At 38.1% G+C, this 21,777-nt stretch overlaps 1 protein-coding gene and 1 long non-coding RNA gene across 10 annotated transcripts in view; both read right to left on the reverse strand.

Moving 5' to 3' along the window:
- The window catches only part of EML5 (EMAP like 5), an 86,855-nt gene extending 71,711 nt beyond the window's left edge, over positions 1-15,144 (reverse strand). For all 9 annotated transcript variants that reach the window (XR_014947258.1, XR_014947257.1, XR_014947259.1 and 6 more), the window contains exon 1: positions 14,720-15,144. Coding sequence is in view for 6 of the 9 variants with exons in the window: in XM_015865293.3 (XP_015720779.1) it covers positions 14,720-14,916 (197 nt within the window). In the remaining 3 variants the exon portion in view is untranslated. The remainder of the gene's footprint in view (positions 1-14,719) is intronic.
- Positions 15,145-16,507: 1,363 nt separating this feature from the next.
- Positions 16,508-17,776, reverse strand: LOC146760777 (uncharacterized). The gene is made up of 2 exons (XR_014947260.1): positions 17,482-17,776; positions 16,508-16,702 (listed from the first exon to the last, which is right to left on the reverse strand). It is a non-coding gene; the product is annotated as an uncharacterized LOC146760777 (long non-coding RNA).
- Between the last annotated feature and the right edge of the window lie 4,001 nt (positions 17,777-21,777).

Genomic DNA, 21,777 nt, shown 5'->3' on the forward strand with positions numbered 1-21,777 from the left:
CACAGTTTCTACATAATACTGAACGACTGTGGACTCTGGAACATTACTGCGGGAATTCCTCTTCCTTGCTATTCTGCATTATCCTCGGTACTAGGATCAACGAACCAACATTTCCTTGGTTTGCTTCTCTTCTAGAACACAGTTACTTCTGTTTGCTTCCTTCTTTATTTGATAGAGCAACTCCATAATTAAAAAGCAACACAGAAAGGAATTGGCAAGCAAAACTTATCACATTTCACTTCAGTTCTGCCAGCTAATCCTGACTAACACCTGCACAACTCCCAGAACACACTCAGGCAGATGGTGTATATGTGGGGAAATAGGAAGAGCATCTGGAGGGCGAGAAAATGTTGCACTTGAAATGATCTAATTTTTACAAACACATCATGAAGAGGGCGAGAATAAGACCAGATGAACAGTGAGGAAATTCAAGAAGGGACAGAAATGAAGACTAAGAAAAAAAAAGTAAAGAAGAGAGAGAGACAAACTAAGAGAATAAAAATACAGTAGTCTTATGACTGATTTATGAAACTTGTTGTCAGGACTTTTCAACCCTATACTTAGCACTGCTACTAACACATCACGCAAGTGAATCACTGGAACACAGAAATGTTAGAAGGGATTATCAGTGGATTCCCATTCCACACCTGCAATTTTGATAGAACCTCTCTGTCCAAAAAACACTCAGGAATCACTTTGGATATACATGCACATGCATATGTTCAAACAGCCTTAAGAAGAGTTCTGGATCTGAAATTCAAAGTTCTGATCAAAGCAGATGAATTCTTGGGTTGGGCTCTTAAGACCGCTGCCAATGCTGCGGGTGTAGGTTCAACAGACTACAGTACCTTGAATTCTCACAAAGGATTTTCTCGGGTTGTTTTTTTTTCTCCTCTCTCCCACAGAGGGATAGGAGAATACTTAGTGCAAATGAAAAGCTCTGCAATCAGAAGGAAAGAAGACATATTCCTTTTACCATCTTGGTAACAAAAGCTGGGATAACCTCTCCAAGCTTGACTACAGAAACTGAGCTTGCATCTTACCCATACAGATAAAATATGAAATTTTGCCTCATTTCTTCCGTTTTTATAGAGGGATGACTAAACTGATGAATATCACTGTCCAAAAAAAGAAACAAATATTCTGAACAAAGTAAGCTATTCAGGCCTTCCTACTTCTAGCCTTTCTGACTTGGATTTTCCATAACAGACATTAGTGTCAACAGAGTATTCAATGAAAATTAACTTAAGGAAAATGTTCAAAAGTCAAACGCAACCATGAAATAAAGCAGGAATCAGGCTAACAAACTGCTTAGACAAAATAATTCTGAAGTAATAATACTTCCAAGAAGAGCTAAGAAATGGAAAACCCAAAAATATGACTGTCACTTTTTTTATAAAACCAAATAGCCAGATTTGATGAGAACAGACTTCCACCGATATCTCTGACTGACATGTCATTTTCTAGATAGGTATTCAAAGCAGACTGAAGTACAGCATTACAGTTTTAAAAGTATAGTGAGTATATACATCTCAATCAATGCATTCACACTCCTCTTTATTTAAACAATTTCTCACCTCAGCATTCCCCACCATTTTGAGCAGACTACTGTATAACACCGTATGATTAGATCAACGGTGTTAATTATTAATTGAAGAAATGAATGAAACTTCTGGAAGAAATAAATAGAACATGTTGATACTATGTCTGTTTGTCTGGGATGATATTAGAGACATAGATGTGACCCTTCGGTCTGTATGAGGTTTGTAAGGGTAAAGGATCTTGAATGAGAATAGCCCTCAACAACTTTATTATAAGATAAATCAAGATTTTTCCCTCTTCTCTTGTTTCATGCTGGGCATTAACAAGCATTGATTAATACAGACAAGCCGCAGACAAGGATACAATATTAAAGATGATGTTTCCTTAGCAACAATATTGGATGAAAATCCAAGAGTATATTCACATGACTACATCTGAGCTTCATAAAACTAGGGCACCGGTAAAAAAAGAATGCTGCAGTAAAATAACAGTATCTCAGATATCTATTTAAGTAAAGTTAATTTCAAGTGTGAAATTGTTTCTACAAGCAAACAGAGATAAGTATTTTCATCATACATTTCAAGACATTTTATATATATTTGTAGATATTCTCTTAATAGCCGCCACTTACCCATATTTCCCCAGAAAGTATGATAGGAGAAACTACAAATCATTTATGTCATACTGCTGAAGTCATTATAGCAGGAAGAGATGGAAGCAGCAAGCATTTCTCATCAAAGTTTATACAGATCAAACCTGGGCAGGCTTATTTCCCATAAGAAAAACATTTGTGAAGCATCATTCCTAGGCCTGTTATATACTTGTAATCAGAGCACCAGCAGTATCATAAATAGCTCTTAGAAGATTCCTTAAATTGTACGTGCATACAGCTTCAAAGTAAGAGTCTGTACTGAGGTCAGGAATACAAAGCAGATGGACAAACTAAAACTGTATACCGATTATTCCCAGCTGCAAACAAGTAGCACAGAAAAGCATCTATTTCACAGGAAATGCTCATCCCACTGATGCTGGGTTGCCATTTATAGGCTCAACTAGACATTAATATATTTTGTGGTGGAACCAACATTACATTTCTTTTATCTAAAGGCTTGTTTATAAGCAACTAACTTATAATAACTGACAAAAACCTTTAGATTTTTATCTGCTCCAAAACTCAGCAGAAAAAAAACAGACAAGATGATCTTAAAAGAGTTAGACAATGAGTGTAGTAGCACTGATGCAAAGTTTACAGGCCAAAAGATAAGAAAACTGAGGAAAAAGATTCTTAGAACTAAACACCAGTTCCTGCAGATGCCTGTAGGCATTAGTCCTCGCTATAGTCCCACAGAAAATAAAGCCACCTCTTCTGGAATTTACCATCTCTGCATCTAACTTCATGTCCATAAACACGAAATGAGCCAGAACATCATTTAAAGCTGGAGAACACTTGAAACTAATTAGTTATACAAATGGGAAAGAGCCCAGAATGCTGTGAAGAAAGTACTTGAAATTCTCATTTGGCTTTCTATCTTGTTAACCACTTAAGCAACAGCACAGACATACAACAGTTAAACAGTTTTCTAAAACAAACAAAAAAGACAACAGGTATTAGAAGCATAAAAGAACAGGAAAGCATGGGTAAATGCAATTCTGAAAGGTCAACGTGTACTTGATAGACAATAAAATCTGTTGAATATTTGGACTCATTAACACCATTACTGAAAAACACTACAAAAGAGAAAACAGATAAATAGCAGTCATGAGCAATACTTTCAAGAAAATGCAAGTATTCTGCTCTACAATTATGTTTATCTCAAGCCTAATGATGCAGTTGTGTATTCCCAATAAGGCAACAAAGTACACCAATTATCAAAAGCATATATTATAACCTGCCAAACATTAATTCACAGTTATTTATAAATGAACTTAGCAATGAATAACATTTCATAGGTTATTCATTTTTATGCCATTAATTCCTATGTTAAAAAAAGCAGCAACTGATAGTGTTAAATAAAAAAGAAAAATGCATCTAAAATGCAATTTTGATCTAAAATCACACACACACAAAATACCAAGTCAAATATTTACCAGCTCTTCGGTCTTTCTTAACGTTATTTCTTTAAATATTCTAGAAGAAAAATTTAGCTAAAAATGTCATATTCACCACCAGAAATCCTCAGGCAATCTCGACATGCTGTCAGATGCCTCGTCTCTATCTAAGATAAAGCATCATTCACCTTGCTTGCTCTTGTGGAGGGATTATAAGCAGGGAACAAGGATTAACACAGTTCTAAATGTCAGGAGCAGGTTCACAGAGCTGTCAGCTAACCAAAACATAGAATTAATCCACTCCTTCTGCATGCATCCTGCCTTGTTAAAATGGAGACATACAGGGGTATGTATGTGTGCTCATAATGTTTGCCCATGTCTACACCACAGTGGTATTTTACAAGCCTTTTTTATTATTAAAATGTTACCCTATAATTCAGAAAATTGAAGAGGTGCTATTTTTATAACACTAGATCCAACCAGATTTAGTCTCAAAAATGTACCATATAAATTTAAAAAAGCTAAGTAGTACAATTTCTTTTCTGCCTAGTCTTTTAAAGCATCATTATAAGACTGTGTTCCATATGCACAAGCTTCATTCTCCAGTTCCAGTAAAGAAATAACACAATATTCAATCAGGACTGAAAAGCATGAGCTGGACATGAGAACATGACTTTACAAGTACTATGGTCACTATCTCAGAACTATATTTCAGCTTCACTGTCAGGTCTGGTCCTTTGCTTCAGTTTTGTTTGTCTTCTATTTAGTTTAATTAATTACCTGAATTGAACTTTTTCTTGACATATGATAGTGTGTCACTTATCTAATACAATATACTCTTGTATAAAGACAAGGAAAGTTAAAATTGCAATCTAACATATTCCATAGTAATAGTGGAAATATTTCCTTGAATGTAATATGTCACAGAACTGGCTAAACCACCAATAGAAGTACCACTTGTGGTAGATAAAGTCAATCATTTTGTTTAAAATGACATTATTGTCTTCAAAATTTGGCCACTTATCTCTTTAGACATGTTCCTCCACTTCCTAGGGAGCCAGAGGAAATTTCAAGTAAGTCTGTTGATTTGCAATAAAGTTTACACATTGTTCACAGAAGAAATACAATGCAGCCTATTTTTGTTGTGAAGTAAATACCAACACCAACCAAGTTATCTTCACTGAGATGTATTTAGGCAAATTTATTGCTGCAAATATCAGCTTTGTACATACCTAGAAAATACAAGTGTATAGTACAATAACAAATAGACCAATCCCCTCTAATTAGTATTGCTCATTAATTAACCAATGTTTTTTTTTTTTCCATTTGTTTTAATCACTTTAACTATTTCATCAGTAGTGCTTTAGAGCAAACAAACCTTTTCCCACCCGTTTAAATCCTGGTCCAGTGTTTGTTTTTTCCTTAGGCTATAAGTTCCAAATGCTATCACAACTTTAAAAATAATATGAAGCACGTGTAAAAATTATCCAAGTCATCTATAAAAGGAACATTTATTCTACACTTCTCTAAAAATAACATTTTAAAACTCCTCAAAGTACCTGACAAAGATGACTGTGAATATTTAAGCAATATAAACCTGGACATCATCATTAGGATGGGAGTTAAAGAAACACATTTCTTGAAATGAGTGGAAGCATGTTTATAAAGCAAAAGAACCAGAATACCTGGGTATACAGACACAGACCTTGATCCATCCTGCCTGCAGACCAAAGTCATAGCTGCTATAACTAAGAATTCTCATGAAAAAGGTTGGAAGATCAAACACTGACATGAAATTCAGAAAAACTGGCTGGAATGATTGCATCCTGAGCCTTCTGAAATGGCATCTGTATACTCAGCACTTTCATAGGAGGAAAGGTATCAGGCACTGTCTTACATATCCTGTTTGAAAGAAAAGGAGTCTACCAGGAAGACTTTCAACACCTTTGAGGACTTCCAATCAACAGAAAGTCTTTTTCAGCTAGGCCAAGGAAAGTCACTGCAGAGCAGATTGGAAATTTCTGTGGAGATTTAATAACACAGATATTCTCTAGCAGCTAGTTAAAATACCCCAGGGAAAAAAAGAAAGACTTCTCTAACAGAAATGGACAAAGATGTTACCTTAAATGCAGCACAGAAACAGAATGTGCGATCTATCAGAAAAACAAACAATAGAAGTATCAGGATATGGTCCTCAAAAGATGTATTTTTTTCAAGTTTACAAGCAGAAGATAATGTCTCCAAGACTGATTTTCACAAAGCAAGTATGGGCTACTAACAAATACACTTGTCCTATTTCTTACTAATACTGAAATCACTTCTGCTCCTGATTCTGAGCTTCTTGGTGTAAATCAAACAATTCAATATAAATAAACACTACCTTGTAGTAACTACTTGTAGTAGCTATAACAGTACTATAAACAGTAACACAGGAAAGTTTTTTTAGCCATAAGAGCAACCAGAGTAATCTGAGCCTTAACACAAGGAAGTTACACATACCTGTAAAATTCCATTATTTCCCTAATACTCCAAAGGAAATTCAGTCTAAAGCAGATGCACTCACAACACTCTCACTGTATTGAAAATCTTGACTGTATTTGTTTTGAAGACAATTTGATATGATCTACCTCAAGCATTCATCTATATTATTAAGAGAGCCTGGGGAACTTTTGCACTCTGACAAATAACTTGGAAGAAAATTAAAATTATAAAGTTACTTCAAGTGCTCAGAGGTATTGTGTTTAACACATGAAAGAAGCAAAACCAACAGATTGTTTCAAATCAAATAACTACTGTATCAGTGAAAAAAAAAAATCACTGACATTACTGGAACAGCATTATATATCTAAATGTGGCTTAGAAAGGATTTCTAAATTATAACTGAGCATCTGATTGATCCTTAACAACGCAGACCAGACAGCTTTGCTGTTTTTCTGAGCAGTTCCTCACTTACTTTCTTTGATACCAGATAAAAGTGTCATATTAAATGAAATCTTAATCCTGTGAGCGACATCGTAACAGTAACAAAAATCAAGTAAACTGTATTTTGAATTATAAAAACAACAACAACAAAAATGCAACAAAAGCAGACATTGAAATACTACATAATGAAAAACTAAGTTCTCCACCCTCAACTGGATTTTATTTTCTATAGTTTTGGGGACATTATCTAATTGTTACTTTTTTGTTTCACACTGTATATACTTAAAAACAATAAGAACACAGGGATTACATTAATAATCACAAAACAATCTAAACTCTTTTTGATATGTCAGGTCGGCACACTATATGTCAGTTAATCTAAGGAATTCAGAAAAAAAAAAACAACTCAACTTTTAAAGCTGAAATTTATTTCAGTGTCTTAAAGCTTAAATCTTCAAGTAAAACCCAAACATTTTACTTCAGACTATTCCCTCAAATGAATTATTTTATTCAAATAAAGCTACTGTCTGTCACCATGTATGCACATATAAGCACAATAATAAGAGAACTTCATAATGCCGTTATGAAATCAGCCAGGTACATAATCTACTTTCCAATCTATATTAAGAGGATAACTTAAGAAATTAAACGTCCGAAAAGTAGGTAAGCAGAAATATAATTGCTTCAATCGCAGATTGGAAAAATGAAAAAAGAAATAAATAAATAAAACTTGGGCAGACCTCAAAATTTCTGTAAAAAGAAATTGCTAATAATCAAATATTATTAAGCTTTTAGCTAAGTTTCCTATTCTTCCACAACATGCCATCTTAGAGCCTCATGTTGTTGCATCAGTTCTGAGAGAAACAGCCAACTACCAATTCAAGAGAAGAATTTCCTACTGCACTGAGATGTTTTCTCATTTAAGAATTGACCTGATGTGACCCTGCCTGTGAGTGCTGACAGAATCAGATCAGAAGGTGATGTGACTGCTGGCTATGAAAAGCACGATGCATGAAGGCAGGCTTGCAAGCCTGTAGCTCCTTACTGTGTAGATCTACTTGAATCAACTTCTGGTCTGCTTCAGATGTTCATTTTTGGCTGGATATTTTTAATATTTGTATTTATGTAGTTGTAACTAGAAAAAATAAAGCTTCTTTAATGATAGGCAGACATATTAAACAACTGGCAAATTCTAGTCCCTTCCAAAAATGAACAGTAAATGCTTTATTCTGCACTTCCAAAATACATTCAATACATGAGATTAATTCACACAACTGACACTTTAAAAAAAAAAATGCATAAAGCTCTTACCAAAAACAAACAAACAAACTACTTGTACCAAAGATTCAACAATTACCCCTTCACACAACATCTGCTAGTCTGGTACAGCCCGTGATTTGCCACACAGATCTAGAACTACCAGAAAACTTGTTTTTCTCAAGGAGAAAAAGCAGATCGTTCTCTCTCCTCCCTCACTCTCCTTCAGTTGTTTAAGATATGAACATAAATCTTCCCTCCAGAGTTACACACACCTGATAGTCTGAGTGCACTTAACATGAGCAGCTGGACAGAGCTTAACTGGGGACTTTGGCATGAAATGAAGCGGTCAGAGTGACCATCTTACTTACTGTCATAGTAATTACATCTGTAAGAGATGCCTTTTTGACTGGTAAGACAGTCAAATATACTTGAGCTAGAAGCTCATAGGAAGACTGTTTAGTATAATTATGACATAAGTCCCATTAAGTCAGAAGTTCTTTTATGGAGGGAAATAAATGGATTATGCCCTCAAAGAATATCTGGAGACGAAAGCGTGAGAGTAGATTAATTTCTCTTTAGTACAAACAGAAAAAGCATGGCACCATATAAGTAAGAATAAGCTAAGAAAAAAAGATGATATTTAAGGTGAGAATCTAAACTTTCTGGGGGGGAAAAAAACAGTCCCTCAAAAGACTGTATTCAAAAGGGAAAATGCTATCGACAAAGCAATGCACTCTCTTAGTGCGTTAACCTGTTTAAGCAGTTTGAGTTGCTGTGATGGAATTGCACGCATTTCATGATTTCACCACTTCACTGCATTCCAGGTGCGGCCTCACCAGAGCTGAGTGGAATCAAAGGATCACCTCTGGCAACACTTTGCTTAATGCAGCCAAGTACAACGTTAGCCTTCTTAGCAGCAAGAGTACTTGTTAACATAGTTATGTTCAAACCTGGTGTCCACCAGGAACCCCAGTTCCTTTTTATGCAAAGCTGCTTTCCAGCCAATCAGACCCAAGCACATGTTGGTGCACAGTTATTCCCACCACAGTCTTTCTTTGGCATTTCAGGACAAGACTGGTTTCCCAAGACTACCCTCAATAATGTACACACATCATCGGTCTCCTGTAATATAAGCAATATTTTGAGGTGTTTCTATATGAAAAACATTTCAGGCATAACTGCAATATGGATTTTACTCCTGTTTTCTACCAGCAGTCTTACTTGAGGAACCAAAGAGTGATGACTGGACTTGTTTAAAGGCTATGATTGCTGAAATAACTTGGGTGTCTACATTTCCACCAATAAACATACAAACAGGCTTCCCTTCTAAAAAGTTACATCTGGATTGTCTACAGTTCAATGGGACCCAAAGAATTCCTCACCAGAACATGCTAAAACATGTTTTTCCTCTATCACATTAGTAACACAAAAAAAAAAGGTTGAAGATTTTAAGACTAATAAACTTCTCCTGATGAAGTAACTGTGGCAATTCATTCAGTTGGAACTCCCTGGCATGTGAAAAAAAACAAACTTAACTGTGAAATTTCCAGTGAAAATTCATTATCTCCTGCCAAAACAAATGACAGAATTCCATATTATAAAATTTTGTAGCCATACATCTACTCCACTGTTTAACATTTACGCATGACTAGAGTTAGATCAATTATATACTATTCATTCTAAGCAAAAAAAAAAAACAAAACATGACAATAAAGCTGACAGCAAATACCCTAAACTTTAAATTACTTGAATTCACAACTGATGTTTTTAAGAACTAGGATGGATCTTACAGAGTCAAACTTCTGAAGGATTAGAAATGAAAGAAATAGAGTAACTTCTTGTTATGTTATTCCCTCTAGCAGCAGGTATCCCTGCCATGGCAGAGGTGTTAGAACTAGATGATCTTTATGGACCCTTCCAACACAAATCATTATATAATTTTGTGACACATTCTTGTGAAACCTGTTTGGCTCTTTTTCTTAGAAAATAAATTTTCTTTTTTTCTTAGGGTTTTCTCATTATATGCATCAAATGAGAAGGGAGCAAACAGAGGCAGAACGATAGAGTAAAAAGAACTGGTATGAATGCACAGCATCTTCACAGAAATCCAACAGGTATTTATTGAAAGCAATAACAAAAAAGAGGATAAGAAAAAGACCAGAGGCATCATTCAAAACTAAACATGACTAATCACTGTACTGCTAGAATTTCTGTCTACACTGCTAGAATTTCTGTCTACAAACCACTGAGATCTATGAAGGAAGCCTGGACCTGCCACTCCAGGAGAGCATTAAATTGTAGCCCCTCACTACAAGAAAGACATTGAGGCCCTGGAACGTGTTCAGAGAAGGGCTACGAAGCTGGTGAGGGGTCTGGAGCACAGGCCTTATAAGGAGAGGCTGAGGGAGCTGGGATTGTTCAGCCTGGAGAAGAGGAGGCTCAGGGGAGACTTTATTGATCTCTATAACTACCTGAAGGGAGGTTGTAGTGAGCTGGGGGTTGGCCTTTTCTCTCGTGTAATCGGTGATAGAACTAGAGGGAATGGTTTTAAGCTGCGTCAGGGGAGATTCAGGCTGGACATTAGGAAGTATTACTTCCCAGAAAGGGTAGTCAGGCATTGGAATGCACTGCCCAGGGAGGTGGTGGAGTCACCGACCATGGGAGTGTTCAAGAAACGTCTGGATGTTGTGTTGATGAATATGATTTAGCTGGGAAGAATTGGTAATGGTTGGACTAGATGATCTTCTAGGTCTTTTCCAACCTTGATAATTCTGTGATTCTGTGATTCCGTAGCAGATTCAAAAAGCTGCTGACAAGAGTCTAACAACTTCTCAGATACTGATGTTTGGACAGACTTTGAGAGTGCAACAGTTGGTAGAAAGATCTCTTTCAAAATGGGTTGGTGGGCAGTACTAACTCCAGAGAGTAGACATGATTGCAGTGGTTTTTATTTCCACAACTGCAGAAATGTTGATGCTAGGAAAAAAACCACACATTATTCTGCCTGGAATATAAGAGGAAGACCACAGAATCACAAGCAGGATAATCTCTTGTAGACTGAGCCTAATTCTGACATATAAAAGGATAACAGAGAGAAATAAAATGCCCATGAAGACCACATTTCAGAGCGGAAGGAGTTTTGGCTACTTCTTGTTCTCTGGGAACAAGAGAGTCCAAAACAATTCATGTATAGTCCAGAGCAACAGAAATAAACACTGGATTGATCTCAGGATTTGCTTTTCCTTTTAACTAGAAACCACGGTTTCAGGTAAAAAAAAATAATTCCTAATAAAATTCCAATACTCCAAAGTTCACAGGGCAGTAAATATAAATTTTATATATATATAGGAATAAACAATCTAAAAGTTTGCTTGGAGCATGCAAGATGCACTGGTAATAACAAAGGGCAGTAGACAGACATTTAAAAAGGTGAAACAGTCCAGACATTTGAGCATTTATAACTTCCATCAGAGGAAGTACAGAAAAACACTTCAGCTGTCTCAGAAAAATAAAGAGCCTCAACATGAGCTTCAGTTTATATTATGCCCCACAGAGGCTTTTTCTGAAATCTTTATACAGATCAGGATTGAATATGATCTCTCTACAGTCTCTCAGATAAGGGAAAGACAATCTGTCTATATTAAATAACTCATGCTTCTATAAACAACTAAAATTATGAAGAAATGATCTAACATGAAGTTACCAAGACATTGTTTCTTCCTCCTCTAATACAAAGTGCTCCAAAATACAACTCACAATCTAGTTTTGCAGTTTATTAAATCCTACACTCTGAATCATTGCCCTTGCAGTGATAATTCACATATTTTTACAAAATCAGCATCTCCTACACATAGCCCAGGGTGGATCTTATCTTCTGCAAACAGAATGGACATTCACCAAGTTATGCTGCTGCCACCAGGTAACACTACTGAATTAAGTTTGCTGAGATTACACGTAACCCCAATAAAATACCTTCAAAAAACAAACCACCACCCTCCCCCCCCCCAAAAAAAAACCACCATAATTCACCAGCATTCCCAAAAGTACTTCCACAGCTAAGTGCCATCATGCACAAGTATCCATACACAGAGATGATCTCAACACAAAAACAAACAAAAACCAGAACAACAACAACAAAAAACAAAACAGTGCACTGACACATAAAAAAGCAATAGAATTAAGAGCAAAAACACAATACTCTCCATCCTCCAAAACAGTGGCTTGATTTCCAGAAAATAATTTGCAGAAGAGATTAAAAAATAAAAATGTAATAAAAAGTTACCAGAAAGCAAGATAGGTCCCTTTAGAAACAGACTGAAGCTGAATAACTGAAATTGTTCAATTAAAAAAAAAAACAAAAACAAAACCACCAACTAGAACAAAACCAATAGAAGAGTCCCTCAGTGACCCTAATTACCCTCTTCTAAACAAAGGATCATTCAATAGAACTAGATAAAAAGTACCAAACTCTTCTCTTTTCAGTACTCACAGTTACACTGAGGCTAGGGGTGGAATTGTGATTAAAATTGAGATTAGATTGGAAGTAAATTTAACATTTAATCTCATTTAAAAAAATAATAATCTTACAGTGTATAGTTTTTTGTCTAATAAAAAGATGTTAAACTCCTCAGCAGACAAAAGCCAAAGTAACTGCTAGTGCTAGAAAGAAAATTTTCAATAGGAAAACATGCTGTCCATTCATCTAATACCACTGTCTATTACTAAAGAACTAGTCTCTGACTTAAAAATTGCAATTCCTCTCTTCCTGACGGCTGCTTAAAATTAGAATGTCATTCAAAGCATGTTAATGATGCTGAAGTTCTCATAATGAGGAGTACTAATAATATCACCATGTAGCATGCAGCTTATACTGCTCAGTCTTGTACTGCTTCTAGCTACAGAACTGCACTCTGTAGTTTGATTCTTTAAACACATTAAGTTTTTCAGATATCAGACCTGCTTTCACAAAGGAGATTCCATGCAAAAAGATGATCAGTCCTGTAGCTGCTTTTCCTGAACTATCAGAAATGTCTTAGCATTCAGGAGGTACTTGCTGAGAAAACTAAAATATACTACATTATTATTTTTTTTTAATACAAAACAACTCAACTTGCATAAAATAAATTACTGCATTATATAATCACACTTTTGCCCCCCTCATTTTCTCGTATTTTTTAAATTAACACTATAATTTTCTACATTTTTTTATTTTTAATTGAAAATCTGCTTTGGTATGCAAGTTTGGTCAAGAAAAATATGTGATGATTACATTTAAATGGCACCATGTTGCTTTTCAAAAAAGATAGAAGTGAAATACCAATCAATGCAAGGCTAATCTTACCATTAGAAATAGACAAGTGGCTATAGACAGAGAATGATTCCTTAAGCATACTAGAACTTCTACATAAGAAACATGCAAAATTCTTACTGTGTAAAGTTGAAATGCTTTAAGATATTTATTTCCTGTCAACATTAGTACAAGTCAAAGCAGGAGTAACTCCAGCATGCAGGTTCCTGGTTCCATCAAAGTATATCCCATAAAAAGAAACCTCATGAGGTCGTTGTCACTGTTCTTATGGGAAGTTATGCTGGAACAGTTACACAGAAGCAGTCATGGATACACAGTATCAAAACGTTCAATTATGGCAACCTTGGATTTTATATTGTAGCCAGTAATCAGCCGCTGCTGACTGTTGTGGATCTGGATTTCCCGCAGCACATGACATAAGAAGTGGCTAAGGCACCGCTAAAGAAATACCTCTTACTGGATGCAGGTGAGAACGTTAAAGCATTGAAGGACATAGAAGCAATTCAAACTTCTGATTCAATATTCAACATTTCAAGTAGAACAACCTACAAGGGCTCGCTAACCTTCTCGTTACATTTTCAGCACCATGGACAAATACACCACAGGCACGACAGCCTTGTAAGGGGCGGCCACAGACACACTTCAAACGTCTTGAAAGCTCTTCATGCAGACTTAAATGCAGAAAAATGTGGCAGTTACAGCCAAGTTTTCCAATGCACATAAAACAATGGATGACAGACACAGCATCTGCTTTGCTCTCTGCTCTCCTTGCCTGATACTCATGAGTAATACATATGGAAGGCATGAACTGGAGCATTAAGTAACCAAAAAAAAAAAAACAAAACCAAAAACAAAAAACAAAAAAAAAAAAACCACCCAAATGTGCTGTAAATGACAAAACTGGTCGCAGCTCTTACCCAAACGGGAAAAGCAACGATATGGGAATTTAAAACCCATCCGCAATGACACCTACTGGAGAGGGCTGATGACTCAGGCTCACATCTGCCCTTCACACTCCTCGCGTTCTCTCACCGATCTCACAGCACCACCGAGCACACAAAAGCACCCCTGGGCGAAAACACACTTAAGAAACAACAACAACAGATTTCCTTTGCAATATCAGTTACGTTTTTTAAGAAGTTCAGCGCATTGTAACTCTCACTGCAGGTGAATTCCCGATCTGTAGAAGCCCCGATTCTGCAGGAAAGGCTGCGCTCTCACTCGAGATTACCCCAAAAGTTGCACGAGTTGCAGGCAGGCCGCTAATCCCGCAGGCACTCACTGCCTGCCAGCACCGAGCCAGCCGTCCGCTGCCGCAGATTAACCTCCCCCACAGCGCGGCGGCGAGCGCACGAGGCTTCCTCCTCTCCTCCCAACAGCACCCAGGGGGGCCCTCCCGACGCCCGGGCGCCCACACAACTTTCGGCCCGGCTCTAGGACGCGGCGAGGCACGAGCCGGGTTCGCGAGCCGCCGCCGGGCCGTGCCCCGCCGAGCTCCGGGGCAGCGCCGCGCCGCCCGTCCGTCCTTCAGCCGCCTCCGTCCGTGCCCCGACGGACGCGGGAGGAGAAGGGCGAGGGGGGACGCGCGGAGCCACGGGGGAAAACGGAGGACGGGGCCGGCACCCGCAGCGGCGGTACCTGATGATGTCGTCCTGGTGCCCCAGGTAGAATTTCTGCCGGTGCTCCCGAGGGCTGTAGACCACGCCGACCCCAGCCACGAAGTAGACGATCTCCTTGGCGGCCGTGTAGTACAGGTTGTTGCGGCACTGGTGACCCCGGTAACCGTAGACCCACTCCAGCCGCAGGTGGCAGCTCGGCGCGCTCCGGTCAGCCATGTCCTCCCGCCCCCGCCACGCAGGTACGGCTCTCTCCCGCCGGAGACCCCGCGGGAAGGGGGAGACGGCTCGGTCGGCCGCCCCCTCCTCTCGGCTCGCGATCCGCCGCGCTAATCCCTGCCCGCCGACATGAATGCCCGCCGCCGCCGCTCGTCCGCCGCCGCCTCACAGAGGGCGCCGCCGACCGAGCCCGACTCGCTGCTTCGCGCCGCCAGACATGGCTGCACTGAGACACCGCCCGGGACGCGGAGCGAGGGCGAGGCGCGTCGCCGCTTCGGCCCCCCCCAACTCCGCGTCCCGGCCTGCGCCTGCGCCGAGGGCAGCGCCGTCAGGCGGCCGGAAAGGGCGGCGGAGATGGGGGCGCGAGGACTGCGAGGGCGAAGGGAAGGAAACGAAGCGCCTCATATCGCGCTGTCTTGGCTCATGGTTTTGCTGAGCTTTTACGTCCAATATTTATCTTTGTTGGCTGGGCTCTGTGTCTTCTCCCTCCCCCCAGCTGGATTTGGGCACCTTGCTTTCCCTGCCAACCCACCACCCCCCAGTTCTCACCAGTCGCCTCACACTGTCACTGTTTGCCCAGCACGCTGCCTGAATCTCATCCAAGAAAGAAAGGTCAACTGTAATTTTTAATGACTAGTCATTAACCCCACTGCCTGTGTCACGCACCACGCAACAGTTACTCCTTCATCCATGCCTTAATTTCTTCACCTATGCAAGAAGAGCACTCCATCTCTCACCCGCAGATCACAAAGCCACCAGAAAGTTGCTATTTTTATAGAATCATAGATTCATTTGGAAGGGACACTTAGAGGCTATCTAGTTCAACACCCCTGCAATGCACAGGAACACCACAGCTACATCAGGTTGCTCAGAGCCCTGTCCAGTCTGACCTTGAACGTCTCCAGGGGGAATCCACCATATCTCTGGGCAGCCTGAGCCTCACCACCCTTGCCATTAAAAAAAATAAAATTATTAAATTATCCAATCTTTTTCACAAAGAAAAGATGTCATTTATCTATGTTACAGGTGGGAGTAACTGCTCTGTGTTGGACAAGATGCCCTTGCAGGGGAACCCCTCACCATACCCAAAATTTTGGTCCAGAGGACATGCTCCCTCACACTTCTGTCAAACTACAGAGGATGCAGTTGGCCACCCAACTGTGCAGTCCATGATCATACAAACAACTCTGCTCTACAACACCGAACAGCTGTACTAAAAATTCCCTGATAGCTACCCTGGTTTGATGATTGAAAATAAAACCAATCATTTTCCTAGTACTTTCAGCACAGATTTATCTTCATAGGTGTTTGTGGGCTGTCAGGATTTATCTACATTTCTTTTACTTCTATTTCTCTTCTGTTATTTTATCAGTTATACTGACATGTTTTGCCATGAAGCCCATGATGAGTTTCTTCATGTTGGAGACATTCTTCTGTGCTACTCTATTTCTATTCCAATCAATAGAAGTGTTTTTTTTTTCAAACCTTTCCTGAAAATTTAATATTCCTTTAAATGTTTTAAAAAGGCATGTAAGAACATGTACTTAAGAATTCCAGACACTTAGCTTAACGTCAACATGTTCTCACAGTCTAGAACACCAAGAGACAGTATTTATCTCAAGCACTGACAATAAGGATTATGACACCAGGATCAGATGCAGCTTTCAGTCCCACATGTTCACTGAAGTGAACACAAAGCACATAACAGAAGTCTTCAGAGAGAAACCTGACTCAAGTATACAGCCAAGGAAACTCCCCTTTCCATGAATTTTATTTCATTTTTTTCCTGAAAGAGAGAAAGAAATCATAACAAAAAGTCATATATATTCACTAACAGATAAAGCAAATGTTACATCCACAACATCAAAAGCATTCCTGTTCCCTTCTTTTTTTTTTTTTTAAAGCATAATTGAATTGCTCCCCCTTAAATTCCGCAGAACGTTTTTAATGTTGATATACATTTAGGCAAATTTCTAGTAGGATTTTTTTAGCAAAATATAAGAAATTACAACTGTAAGACTAATTCATTCATAAGCTGAAGCAGATGGATCTAAAATTCTAATCTTTATGTCTTATGCATAACTCAAATTGGAACAAGACTATTTGGCTACTTAATGAAAGTGAAAAGGCTGTTTTCAGCCACGCATTCAAAAAATACTGTTACTGACTAAAGCTGAAAAGAGAAAATAGCATTCAGGAAGAAACTTTAATATGCAACGACACTAGCTACTAACTGTAAATTTTGGGTCTTATTTCCTCTGATTACCAGAACACAAAAGTGAAGTTGGAAAAAATATGCTTATGCAATGCAAGGGGGCAACGGCATGTCAACACCACACAAACAGCCAATATTTCCATTTGATTATTCCAGAATTGACTACTGTCTCTCAGATAAGGAAATGCCTGAGAGAAAATTCCAAGAGAAAAACTATTTGTAGGCATCGTTAGCTAACTTACGCCTACACATGAAGGATGCAAGTGAAATTTCATGCATTTGGCATCTGTTTTTGCCAGGAGCATCACAACTCCTTCTTCTCCTGTACCCTGCCTACTACTCCCACTCACCTCTGACACAGAGAACTCCTCTGGCATCTACCAGCCAGACACTTTCTCCCAGCACAACAGGTACGGAGTAGCCTCAGGAAGGAGCACCCTCAGTCAGCACTGTGCTCTTCTATACATTACACATGCCCAGCAGGCCTCTCACACTAATCTCTCTCCTTTCTTTTTTCTTGGCAGTCTCGGCATGGCCTGTCCCTTACAAGCCCGTGTCTGCATGTCATCTCTTGGCCGTGTGTCACCTCCGGAGCTCTCCGTGGTGCTGAGCTCGATGTGCACGTTTCCACGTGGCCTGCTCGTACTGGAGGAATACACAAGTTTATAGCCGACAGGCTGAGATATGAGCAAGCTTTTAGGTAAATAAGACATTTGATGTGCTCCCAAAAGGGCTTTTTATAAGGTAAACGAAGTGTTTTGCCTCAGCTGCCTATGACAGGTTTTCTATTTTTTCTATGATGTTGGAGAAATCGCTGCAAATTAAATTTTGTTAGTATACAATGACACAAGTGCATTACTTTTCTAAATAAAATCAAATAACTGACATTTTAGTGTCGCAAAACACCTAAGATGTACTTCCTAGTATACTGTAAACATATTTACCAAATGCATCTTGTTCCACTAAATGGAACAAGGCTTAAAGAAGTAATTTCTTAAACAAATGCTCTTGGAACAGCTAATTCCAGAGTACAAGACAAGGGATTATTCTCTGTTAAGCCCTAAGTAATACAGAGTAGCCAGTTCAAGTAGTAATTATAAAATATGAGACAGACAAGCAACAGTGACAACATTAATTTCAACATCCTTGGGGATAGAATGGTCTCAGTCTGCTATGGGAACACAGTGTCTGAAAATAAGGTTTATCAAAACTAAGTAACCTATTTAAGAGAGAAAGTGCCTAAGGACTGTCAGGAGAATTACCTGCTACCATTTAATTGCACTGAGGCATAAGCTAAGGATCACAAAAGCCTGTTTACTACTGGATAAAAGTAAGAAGGTAAAAAACAAAACAAAACATATAACACCCAGCATGGCAAAGTTTGAAACGCTTAGCTAACTCTCCTTCAGAAAATGAAAAAAAAAATAAAAAAATAAAAAAATGAGACTATATACCACACCAGCCAATTCATAAGACGCAAGTTGTATTGGAGTTTTAAAGGACTAAGCTATTAGTCCTTTAACAAGAGATGTAAAATTATTTTTTTTAAATAGAAGTAGGAAGCCTTGAAAACGATCAGTAAGTCTACTACAATCATCAGAAGCAAAGCAACCAATTAAGAAAAACAAAGTGGTGCAGAAGAACAGTTACTGATTTCTTCACCTCTCTCCTCAACATAGAAAATTCTAGGAAATACAGACTGTGAGTAAATACAAGAAATAGTTGGATGGAGATGTTAGGGCAAGGTGCAGGAAAACAAAAAATTAAAGAGCAGCAAGTCATGAATGCATTATGTTGTAACCTGAAAAAAATCAAAATGTTTTAGCTGACATTCTCTGATGAGGTCTTTTAAACCTTTAAAATGTCTTATGTTGAAGCAGTATCCAACATCTTTATTATTTTATAAGAAGGTTCTATAAACTTGGTAACTATAAATCTATATGCTGTCTTTTGGTACTGATTGACACAACAGATACAAGGGTTGGGATGTAAAGAGAACAATTACACATGCATGAAAGTAAGTACTACAGATATTATTATTATTATTGCTTCTGCAATCATAAATTACACTTTGATAATCATAGAAATTGTGTTCATTTAGTAAACATTCATTCTGGGCACTGGAAGAAATAAGCATCCTGTTGAGAAAATAATGAACATGTAATTATCACAATATAGATATCAATCAAGGCTTCATTACGGATTTATTCACAGAACTTTAATTTAGAAATGTCCTCACATAATGGTTTCCTAAAAGAGGGCAGGAAAAGGGATAGACAAGATACAAACATTGAAATTAAATTAATCCATCATTAGAATAGAAGGCAACAACTTATTTTGGACATTCAATAGCAGAAATAAACAGGTTTATGAAAGGAATGATTCTACAAATGATGAAGAAAGCACTATGTTTCAGACTGCCAACAACCTGACATTATAATGCATTTTGAAGCTGCTCAGTGGAGCACTCAGGTTTTTCTCAGCATTGATACACTGTTTATACAACGTGTCTACTCACCACACACACATTTAGATTTAAACAGCTTTTTTCAGTTTGCATGTTATGCACAATTACATGAGTACGGAAGTAATTCATCTAGGTGATTTGAAGAAGCATCAAGCATCAACATTTTATATAACATTTGACAACCTAAGCAGGCTTAAATGAAGGATATAAAGAGAGGGTGATGAAATCCCAATGCATTTTCTATCAATAGACTTTTGATGGAAATCTGATTCTGAACTCTCAAGACTGATTTCAACTGTTGGCTAAACTACATAATGCAATTTATTTCAAATTCTTCCTATGTGACAGTCATCCCTGACTCCATCTTTCAATATGATCTAAAATGATGGGAAGCAACACCTTGCTTGCAGGCAGGGATATTTTTCTACCCATTTTCAATTTAGTTCTTTATGACTAGGATGGATTATATGATGATCAAGTCCAAAGCATGCAGGTAATATTTTGTATGGTAAGAAGAATATTTCAAGTCGCTGATGCAAGCTGTTAGATTAAAAATTGTCAAGTCAAGATGATGCCTTTTTACACAGTTAATTTAATTATTTGACTCCATTCTATCTTATTTGACTCAGTCCTGGAGCAGACTGGCTAAGGATCACAAGGGGTGGCCTAAAGAGGCTGTGGATTCTCCATCCTCAGAGATTGTCTTATCTCAACTGGACAAGGCCCTGAGCGATGCCATTCAACTTGGAAGTTAACCCTGTTTAGAATAGGAGGTTGAATTAACTCACAAAGATCCATTTCAACTTAAATCAAACTGTGATTCAGATTCTAAGTGTTGTAGTACCACACTTCAGTCATTTATTTATTTATTTATTTATTTATTTATGGTAGCAAACTGTGTACAAGCTGCTATATAAAATAGCCCACATTTTCCTTTTAGAAAGCATAAATAAATAATGTAAGAGAATAACAACGTTGGAAAAAAAGACAGTAGATTTACAGGATGCCAAAATCATTTTTTGTATGAATTAACAAGTATGTAATAAATAATGTCGCTGGAACAGTTTTGTTATTAATACAGCAGACTGAGTACTCTCTCTTCCACTTTCATGTATGTAGTTTATATATATATATATATATATAAATGGGTTATATATATATATATACAAAAACCCATTTACAAGATGTTTCTCTGACATGACTGAGAACTTAGCATTACTTTAAGTGTTCCTACCTCAGTCTTCAGTATCTACTGCAATTTAGATTGAGCTCTTGGTGCTCAGAAGATGCTCTAAACCTGAAAAGAAACACTGAACATCCAGTCATCAGGGCATTCTTTGTAAATTTTTGCAAGCTGTGTTTACATGTAAATGACCTAGCAGCCTTTTTCATATGCTGCTTTTTTTTTTTTTTTTCTAATAGCTGCATAGGTTTTTGTCAGTGAGGTGAACAACAATCTATATTCAGCACAGCATACAGAGTATCTGCAACAAACAAGAAATAGTGCCTCATATGAAACACAAAAGACAAAAAGGAAAGTAAGTATCTTGCTTGAAAAGTCTCCTGTTCCTCCTGTGCACTAATGAAGTTGTGGATCTGATCACAAAGACTATTCAGTCAACTCCTAAGTAGAAAAGGGCACATCTAAGCTCTTGGAAGGTTAATAGCTTGGGACCTGAACAGTATTGCCACCTAAATTCTGTTATCAGCTACTGGATGATCCCTTTTCCTCTAGACCATGGTGACCATGGTTATGATAACCTGTATGATCAGCAGGAAACAGCAGTATTCTTATTTATGATAGGAATGGTTGGTATTGATGAATGTTGTTGCCTTGGCTCATCACAGAATGAAACCTGTAGCTGTTATTTCAGATACCAAATACCCTGATACTGAATTTAAGCCTCAGCACAAAACTCCGTTCTTCACATGGTTTCACTTGTAACCCCCTCCTAATTTCCTATGATCAGCAAGACATGGGTTCTATGAGCAAAAACTACATCAACTCAAATTTGGATGGCAAGATTCTTCCCAAAAATACCATGTGAAGAGGGTGTGTTCTTCCTCCACTGCTACGTGCCTTCCCAGAGAGGGGGTCTGATCTGTAATCCTCTTTGGGATTACTCAAAGCACACAAACAATAATTTGCTCTACAGTCTATTGCTCTCTGTTCTTTCAG

This window comes from Coturnix japonica, chromosome 5 (genome assembly GCF_054131305.1).
Source record: "Coturnix japonica strain WE chromosome 5, WE-NBRP24, whole genome shotgun sequence".
Classification (NCBI taxonomy): domain Eukaryota; kingdom Metazoa; phylum Chordata; class Aves; order Galliformes; family Phasianidae; genus Coturnix; species Coturnix japonica.